Below are 9,570 nucleotides of genomic sequence, written 5' to 3'. Positions count from 1 at the left end.
GCCTTTTGGCAAACTCCAGGAGGGCTTACATATGCATTTTACTGAGGAGTGGCTTCCGTCTGGCCATACAGGCCTGATTGGTGAGGTGCTGCAGAAATGGTTGTCCTTCTTGAAGGTTCTCCCCTCTCCACAGAGCAACACTGGAGCTCTGTCAGAGTGACCATTGGGTTCTTGGTCACCTCCCTGACTAAGGCCCTTCTACCCCGATCACTCAGTTTAGCTGGGTGGCCAGCTCTAGGAAGAGTCCTGGTGGTTCCAAACTTCTTCCACTTATGGATTATGGAAGCCACTGTGCTCTTTGAGACCTTTAATGCAGCAGAAGTCTTTCTGTGCCCCTCCCCAGATCTGTGCCTCGACACAATCCTGTCTCAGAGGTCTACAGACAATTCCTTTAACTTCATGGCTTGGTTTGTGCTCTGACATGCTGCCAACTGTGAGGGCTTCTATAGACAGGTGTGTGCCTTTCCAGATCACAGCCAATCAGCTGAATTTACCACAGGTGGACTCAACTCAAGTTGTAGAAACCTCTGAAGGATGATCCATGGAAACAGGACGCACCTGAGCTCAATTTTGTGTGTCATGACAAAGAGTGTGAATACTTATGTACATGTTATTTATTTATTTATTTATTTTCGTTTTTAATAAATTTGCAAAAAATTCAAGCAAACTTGTTTCACTTTGTCATTATGGGGTATTTTGTGTAGTAAAGAAAATAATTTAATCCATTGTGCAATGAGACTGTAACATAACAAAATGTGGAATAAGCGAAGTGGTGTGAATATGTTTTGGATGCTCTGTAAAACTCAAAACATCTTTCAGTTTGGTGAAGGTTTGTGGACACCAAATGTGGACCTTTCAGGTATTTTCCTTTTAAGGGTTTTACCAATATTTAACAGTCACAGTTTAACTACAACTGCTTGTTGCAGTTCGTTAGATATAAAGACAAAACAAGACATTTGAAAATGTCACCATCCTTCACAGTTAAATTATGGTAATGGTAATAATGGTCTGATTCATTGACTGTGAAAATGATGAGAAGTTGCAGGCCTGAAAGGTTTAAAGTGACTCATCACCGACCATACATACATCAGTAACTGAATGTCTGCTTGGACACATGGAGCTCACGTCCGTCCAGAAATGTCAAACATTTTCTGTTGAAGGATCATAAAAAGACATAAAACATAAAAACACACAAATGTTTTAAGACTTCAGCATTAACTGTTTGATGCAACTGTTTGAAGCGTCCCCTGGGAATTGAACTCTAAAACCCTGATGGTGTTGGCATCTTGCTTGAGGTTCTCTGTGATGTAATGTTCGTATTGATCTCCGAAGCCAGTTTCTATTTAAAGCATTGTTCTATAAAAGGTAACTTCTGCCAAATAAAGTCCATTTTTATTATCTAAAACTAAAACCATTAGTTGATTGATTCATTGATCAGCACGAAACTAATTGGCAACAACTTACTGATTAATCGTCATTTTTCAAGCAAAGGAAAGTGTTTTTCTTGGTTTTATCTCATTTTACAGACCAAATAATTGTGATGCATTAATGGAGAAAAAGAACGAGTTAAAAATCTGTGATGCCACCACAACATGAAGCGAGTGGGAACTGGAGGGCGGAACCAGGAGGACAAAACCTACTGCACAAGCTCAGTGGACCACATGACCAGGAGGTAAACCAAGACAAGTGCCAGGCTGAACAGATGCCATCTTTGAGTCCAGTATGCACTTTTCTCACACATCTGTGGTGGCATGTTGTTTTGTTAAACCATGAGACCGTGTACTTTTTGTTTTGGTAAATCAAACGGCACCTCTTTGGTATGAATATTATTTAATTTAAACATAATTAGAGGGGGTTTTAATGACACTTCAGTCAGGAAAAACTGAAGTATTTTCATTGTTTCACTGTTTAGTACCACAGTTCACATTTTGCCAGTTTTTTCTTTTATTTTTGTAACTGAAAGTTAAACTTGTCATTTTTATTTTTAAATTACGTAAGTCAGTGTGTCTTCCTCTTCCACAGTGGTATTCAGATGCACTACAATCAGTATTGTGTAATGTTGTGTACTGTGTGTTGTATTATTCTGATGTTAGATTCACCAAGTATTACAACATTTAAAGCTGTCAGTTTACCTGTGCCCTTTCAAAATAAAACCTTTTCCTGTGAGTACAGTCTGTGAACACTAATGATAAATTCGCTGTAGTTGAATGATTCTGATGAATATCCTGTTACACGTTTTATCATCACCTATTATTAGGTTGCCATCAGTATTAGCATTTGTCTTCTTGTTAGCATTTAGCGAAAGGCAGGCCTAGAGGTTGGAGAAGCAGTTTGTAACCGGAGGGTCGCCGGTTCGATTCCCCCCAGACGGGCAGGAAGTGATTGTGATTAATTAACATGCTCCCCCCTCCATTAGTAACAGCTTGACCTTGAGCAAGTCACCTAAATCCCCAACTGCTCCCCAGATGCCTGACATGGCAGCCCACTGCTCCAGTGTGTTTCAGTGCATGTTGCATCAGTGATGGGTTAAATGCAGTGTATGTAAAAAATATACTGACAAAGTTTGAAGTGAAGTTTGAAGATGACAATTTGGTCATCTGATTTTGTTTAACCTTAATTTGATGTGATACTGTATTACTTGTGATTTGGTTGAAAGCTCACCATCAATCAATACTCAACCAGAGTATTCAGAAATCAAAAAAAGACACAAGCTCTCACTGGACAAAAGTTTGTTTTATTAAAGATTAACAAAAGCGATAAGAGCTGCAGACTGTTGGTGCAGCTTCTGGAGGTGATTCCTTTGGAATCAGGTTTCTAACAAAGAGTTCATCTTTGTTAATGCAAAATGTTTCTTATCAGGTGGATGTGAGGTCACTGATGACTCCGCCCCTTGCTGGTGACATCACATACAGGGCTGAGGGCATCGTACAGCCGATGGACCGCGACCTCCACCATGTCCTTCAGAGAGTCGTCCTCTGAACACACCACTGCCTGGAGGAAGAAAGAGGTCAGTGTGACTGTGTCTCTGAGCTTCTTTCAGGAATGAGTGTGTGTCACTCTCTTCAGCTATGAGCAACACACATTAATTACAGCACCAACTGTGGATTCATCCGCACTAAAAATAGTCCCCAACAAATGCACTGTTTCTATCAAAGAGAGGATACACACAGGAGGTGTTGCTCTGCTCAGATGTACTCACTCTGGTTTCTGGGTTAATGGACACGGTGACTCCATCCACCGTCACACTCATGTTTTTACGGTCTTTGAAGTTCACACAGTCGTCTCCAAACATATCGCTGAAATGCACAACACACAACATGAACAGTGTTTTCTGCTGGCCTACCGATCTGGACTGAGAACTCAGTATGTCTCTTCTTGAATTTCCCTCGGGATCAATATGTATCTATCTATCTTGACAAGCAATCTCTGCAGACACTTCCTTCTTTCACTTCTTAAGGATCTGAATGAGTAAAAGTTCTGATGAAAAGATCAACATAGTGATTTGTTGTTTATATATATATATATATATATATATATTCAGATCACTGACTGAACTGACGATGTCTGCTGGTTGTTACAGTCAGACTCCGCCTGACTGGCACTACATGCTGAGTAAAACAAATGTCCAACAGGCGTGTGAGGCGTACGTACTGCAGCATGAGCGTCAGTCTCTCTGCGAACACGTCCGTGTCGAACATTTCTCGCTTTCCTTCAAGAACTGGAACAAACACAGGTCACACAATAAACAAATGTTTCTGTTGGTCACTCGAAAATCTCGTACTGTGGTTACTCACATTTCTGTGCGTTGGGATTGGATTGGACCTCCAGTACAACCGTGGTGACCACATCAGCGTACATGTCATTGAGCGGGTTGGCGATCCACTGAGGATAAAAATTAATTGACGAAAATGAATGAATTGCCCTAGAGGGTTACCCTAACCCATTTGCTGTTTTTCTGTGTCATTTTTGACAGGAAATGAAAAGTCTTTGGGTTTTGGACTTTTGCTTGGACGAGAAAAAAAGAAGTATTGTTCAAAGATCATTTTGGGATAATATGATGAGCATTTTTCAGAATTTCGAAACTTTTATATTGAAACAATGAATTGTGAAAATAATCAGCCCATCCATCAATAATGAAAATAAGTTACAGGAGACAACAGACCTCCAGCAGCACCATGCCGGCCTCGTGAACCAGAGTGATGTTCTTTAAGATCCTGATGGTGATCTTGGCTGCCCCCTCCACCTGCTCCACGTCTCCTGACAACACACAGAGTCCACTGTGAACGCTGCAGAGCCCGAAACTGACTGGCTGATAGATTTCTGATTGTGCAACAAGTATTCACATTCTCTACTCAACTACAAACACCAGTGAAAAAGTACTGCGTTCAGTTCTGAGCAGAAGTACACAAGTAAACGTGTTCATGCAGAAGAAGACGATTGCGTCTGTAGCTGAAACAGAATAAATCAAATGATTCGCTGAACAACAATTATAAAACACTTTTTATATTTAAACAAGTTGTTTTACACTGAAAAGAGGACTTCTCTGAACCATTTGATGTGGACACTGTGATCTGTGAGGTGCGTTCAGGGGAGCTGGGACATGCTAAGTTGTGACTGACCTGTGAGGCTGCGAAGCTGGCTGACCAACAGAGAGATGGGTCCAGTGTATGGTATGGCCTGAGTCTGAGTCACTGTGCCCATACTCAGATCTGTGTAGTCTGAACAGAGACAGAGACATGAGGAAACAAACACAACACATGTGGGTGTGTTCAGGGACACCGCAAAACAAAAACACACAGTCTGTGGTGAATTGAATTAATTCAGTGGTTCATTAATAATCTGCTGAGGAAGACCATGAGATGAAGAGAACAGACACTGAACTAGTAATTTCTACACTGATGAGACGATTTAGTAAAAATTTGGTAAGTTAATGACGCCGCATCAATCAATATTGGTTTTAACGTGTCACGTTAGCAGTGACGCTTATTTGTATCCCCGATGCTGCTAAACTAATGAGTTTCTAGCATTGGCTGTATGTAAAGATGGCTGACCTGAGAGCTCCCCCTGGTGACTTGCTGCAGTACAGCTAATAAGCCCCTCCCCCTTCATGTTAGCAGATGGGACATCCAATGAAACCAATTTAAACCAGAAGATTTAAGGAATGTCACAGTGATGGTCCTCACAAAGACAGACGCACAGATAAAGATGCACACACACACAGGCTGGTACTGACTGGAGAGGTCGGACGGCGTCATGATGTGATAGTTGAAGTTTCTCTTGACGAGGATCCCAGAGACCCTCTGACCCTGAACACATTTCCTGTCGGTCAGAGAGCCCATCACCTGCGGTGGAGCAGAGCATGCTGGGAGTTACCAGGAGTGTGTGAGCAGCAGAACAACAGACCTGATGTGACAGGGTTTCAGGTGAACCTTTGCGAGTTTCTCTCCTCTGAAGTTCAGTGTGACGGCTTCGGTGTTTCGAGGGTTGTGGACTTCAATGTGGACTTCGTCGTTGTCTTCGTACTCGCGGATCAGAGCTGCTTTCAGACGGGCCATCTCATTCTGCTCGCCGTGGACCAGAATCTGACACACAGACATCAGCCCCATATTAAAAAGGATCACTTCACAGTTTTTCAAGAGCCTCTTTAAACCATCATTCGGGTGTTCAGATGTCCTGCTCAAACTGGCTGTTAAAAGGCCACTCTGTAGGATCCCGTCTGTCTGCTGCATACAAACTGAAAGCTTAAAGCTCTAATGAAGCTTCATCAGGCTGATCACTGTTCAGTTTTACCTGTGAACCCGTTAACAGCACCAGGTGTGTGTGTGTGTGTGTGTGTGTGTGTGTGTGTGTGTGTGTGCGCAGGGGGCATGTGACTACCACGTGAGGAGGTTTGAGTGCTCTGATGAATTCGCTGGTCTGCTGGTAGTCGGTGTGGGCGGAGAAGGAGATGTAGTCCACCGACATCTTGAGAAGCAGCTTCTGACCTGACATGGTGGTGATCTCGTCAGGCTCCGTCATGATGTGCTGAAACACACACACCTTCAGGTATGACAGGTGTATGTATGAGGTGACACAGAGAGAGTAGCTTCCTGTGAAGAGCTGAGCCCACCTTGGCGAGGGTTCCTTCCACACAGTACCCGGCGATGATGACTCCATTCCTCTTGTCGGTACACCAGCTCTCAAACAGCTCTCTGGACAGGCCACTCTGCATCATACCAGGAGATGCCATCACCACGCTGGGACCGATGTCATCGAAGTGGTCCATGCTCTGAAAGACATGGGATGGAGACAAAACAGCACGTGTTACTGTGAGGGATCAGACCTGCAACAGGATGGCCAACTGAGCGCGCTCACTCACTTTGAGGTTGCTGATGTGCTTGAAGACGAAGGGGTTGTTGATGTTTATGGCCTTGCGGATCTTGTCATTCATGGCGTTGATGTATGTCTGATAGACAGCCATGCACTTCCTGGCCAGTGACGAGGCGTAGTAGATGGGGATGTCGTGGAGCTCTGGGTGGTTCTGCCAATACTCGTCTTGTTAACACACACACACACACACACCCACAGAGAACACACTCAGTCTGGGATACTTAGCTGGAACTCCAACCCTGAGGGGAGCACTAGATCAGAACCCTGACCGGGGCAGCAGACTGTGGCATCGTCTCACCTAGGATGAGCAGCAGCTCCTGGGCTCGACCCAGAGCGAAGACGGGGATCAGGCAGCGACCTTCCCTGTTCACGATGTCATGGACCGTGTTACAGAAACGAGCCTCCCTCTCCTCTCGCTTCTCATGGATGTGAGTCCCGTAGGTGGACTCCTAACAGACAGATAATCAGAGACACAGATGGACAGAGACGTGTTGTTCTCTTTGGTTTGTTCCTCTCAGTGTTTAAATAAAGTTTACTCTGCAGCCACACTTACAGTGATGAGGATGTCTGGTTTCACACTCGGGATCTCCGCTGCCATCAGATGTCTGTCCTCCTGACGGGAGAAATCTCCTGTGTACAACAACTACACACACAGACACACACAATATAAACAACATTAATTTCGATCAATCTACTTTCTGAAATAATTAATTAACTGTACTGTCTGACCAACTGTGTAACACACGAAAATACTTATAACATGCAGGAGAGAAAGGAGAGAGATGTTTGTCTGATCCATAAATTAATCAAATCAAAAGATTAATCAATAAACTCATTGACTGTTTCAGCCCTGAAGCTTAAGTCACAGAACACAGACATCGGGAATCATCTCATCTCCAGCACAAGAATTTTGTGTAAAGGTTTTGAAGATCTGTGGTTCATCATCACTAACAGAAAGTTAATTCCTGAGGACACTGTCTCCAATGTCCCTCTCAACCGACGTCCAGAAATCCACCTCTTCATCAGCATGTGTATAAGTTTACTTCAGTATCACAGTGATACTGCTACAGCAAGCAAGGAGCTGCTAACGGGAGCTGCTCATGTGGATTTTGTTCTTATCTGTAAATCTGAGCCTGACAGAAAGGAGAGATACTAAACGAAATAAAGAGAGCAGATCAGACTGAAAACAACCTGAGGAGGCCAACAAAAAGACAGAGAACACAGGACTTGGACACACCTTGACTCCAGCAATCTCGATCATGAACATGGCAGCTCCGAGGACATGACCAGCATGGTAACACCAGAACTTAATGCCAGCCACTTCCTTCACCTCATGGAAGTTGATGGTCTCGATCTTCTCCATGCTCTCCTCCAGGTCCGTCTCAGTGTACAGCATGTCATCTGCCGAGATGTTACTGCAGCCAACACCAGCAGCAGTTAAACATGTCAAACATTAAACACAAACTGCGGTAGGTCAAACTTAATCTGACCAATCTGAAGCTCTACCTGACTTTAACGTAGTCAGACAGCAGCCAGCGGTAGATGGCCTTGGTGGCGTGAGTCATGAAGGTGCGTCCTTTAAAGCTGGTTTTCTGCAGGAACCAGGGCAGAGCTCCGCAGTGATCCAGGTGGAAGCTGAGGGGGACAGGATGACAACACTGCGGTTACTGCGGAGAGATGATGATCTTCAACACTGGATTTTACAGTCTTTGCATAATGTCCTTCTTCAGTGTTTGAACAAACAACTGGATAAAAACTGACAAACTGAAGTTGGAGAGGAATTCGAGTGTTTGTGGTTGACGTGATAACGAGATTTTCTGAACTCACTGGCTGATGAGCAGCAGGTCGATTTCAGCTGGATCAATCAGGTCAATGTATGGCAGAGCGTCCATCCCCTCGAGACCAGGATGGATCCCACAGTCCAACTGAACCCCCCCACACACACACAAACACACACATTTTAACACACTGAGGTGATGAGTCAGCGGACAGACAGATTTTGAACTTTACTGCCGATGGGACAAGTCGTACCATAATCTTTCGTCCTTTAAACTCCAGGATGATGCAGGATCGTCCCACCTCCTGTCCTGCTCCTCTGGACATGAACACACAAACACAGTCAGGCTCATGTCTAACTAACGTTCAGATAATTTTGCTTTTCATTTAACAACTGAAGAACTCATAAACTTTAAAGTAGTTTGCCAAAACATTTGAAATTTGAGTTATTTTAACTAATCAATTAAAGTTATAAATCCTGAATCTACACAAACTACACCTGTTGGAGCCGTTTGTGAATGTTTATGTTTTCCATATTTATGTTCATGTAAAACTGAAAGAATGGTTTAGATCTTATTTTGATGCAGTATAATGTACTGTTATGCCGGTGATTTCTGACGTTCTGTCTGGCCTGCTGCGTGTGACGTCCCTGATTGAGTAATTGGGAATACCTGTGTTTGTGATATAGGCAGAGTCACAGGTAGGCAGACAGTTTTTCGACCGCGAACTGCTGATAGAGTTACGTCTTTGTTTTGTCTTTAAGTGAATGTAGAAATAGAGCACTCTGCTTTCTCAAGACGCGCGCTGTCGACGTTAACTTCCATTAAGAAAAGCACTGGCTGAAAAGCTGGCGCTACAACACCTGATTTTAATCTTCACAGTAGCTAAAAAATGCTCTTTGTCGGTTTGGTCTGAGGGTGGCACACATCGAGGCGGGCTGCTAAAAAGAAGAAAAGAAGTTGGATTAAAACTCACAGCGGGCGGATGAGGAGTTGGTCGCTTTCCTCCGCAGGAACCGTCACGTCAGACTTACGTTTGGCTGCCATGTTTACTTTGATAAACCCAGCAAATTCTTCACAAATACTAATTAATTCCTCATTACTTTAGCTACTTCGCGCGAATACACAACTTAGGCTAAAATATAACTTCCGGCTCCCGCTGAAATCACTCCGTGTAGGACAATCGGCTGTAACTGGTTCCGCCTTCAGACGTTTCTGTTCCCTGAGCTGGAAAAACCAAATAAAAGTTACCATGCTGGTCACGTCCTCGGAGCTGCCATGTTCATGATCGAGATTGCTGGACTCAAGGTGTGTCCAAGTCCTGTGTTCTCTGTCTTTTTGTTGGCCTCCTCAGGTTGTTTTCAGTCTGATCTGCTCTTGATTAGTAAATCAAGATATATTTTTATTTACTGCACATTTTATTTTT

The 9,570-nt window shown here is 43.6% G+C and overlaps 1 protein-coding gene and 1 long non-coding RNA gene across 2 annotated transcripts; one reads left to right on the top strand and one right to left on the bottom strand.

Annotated features, from left to right (window-relative positions):
• Positions 1-609: 609 nt before the first annotated feature.
• Positions 610-2,166, top strand: LOC124051033. Its single transcript, XR_006841729.1, has 2 exons — positions 610-1,365; positions 1,527-2,166. It is a non-coding gene; the product is annotated as an uncharacterized LOC124051033 (long non-coding RNA).
• A 548-nt stretch (positions 2,167-2,714) lies between these two features.
• On the bottom strand, positions 2,715-9,498 carry LOC124050182 (cleavage and polyadenylation specificity factor subunit 3-like). The gene is made up of 18 exons (XM_046372445.1): positions 9,121-9,498; positions 8,401-8,464; positions 8,197-8,294; positions 7,876-8,004; positions 7,607-7,784; positions 6,923-7,012; positions 6,668-6,818; positions 6,359-6,534; positions 6,110-6,268; positions 5,878-6,024; positions 5,430-5,582; positions 5,234-5,342; positions 4,620-4,718; positions 4,163-4,257; positions 3,795-3,882; positions 3,652-3,718; positions 3,200-3,296; positions 2,715-2,991 (listed from the first exon to the last, which is right to left on the bottom strand). Exons 1-18 carry the CDS (start codon positions 9,189-9,191, stop codon positions 2,872-2,874), a joined length of 2,091 nt encoding a protein of 696 aa, XP_046228401.1. The 5' UTR covers positions 9,192-9,498; the 3' UTR covers positions 2,715-2,871.
• Positions 9,499-9,570: the final 72 nt, after the last annotated feature.

The sequence above is a fragment of the Scatophagus argus genome, chromosome 19, assembly GCF_020382885.2.
Source record: "Scatophagus argus isolate fScaArg1 chromosome 19, fScaArg1.pri, whole genome shotgun sequence".
NCBI lineage: Eukaryota > Metazoa > Chordata > Actinopteri > Scatophagidae > Scatophagus > Scatophagus argus.
This window is presented reverse-complemented; position numbering and strand designations above follow the sequence as displayed.

Excerpts from the sequence above, each read along its gene's own strand:
- LOC124050182 (XM_046372445.1), bottom strand. The coding sequence starts at position 9,191 with ATGGCAGCCAAACGTAAGTCTGACGTGACGGTTCCTGCGGAGGAAAGC. Across the intron at positions 8,465-9,120 it reads CAACTCCTCATCCGCCCGCT|AGGAGCAGGACAGGAGGTGG; the intron begins GTGAGTTTTAAT and ends GTTCATGTCCAG. Across the intron at positions 3,719-3,794 it reads CAATCCCAACGCACAGAAAT|TTCTTGAAGGAAAGCGAGAA; the intron begins GTGAGTAACCAC and ends TGTTTGTTCCAG.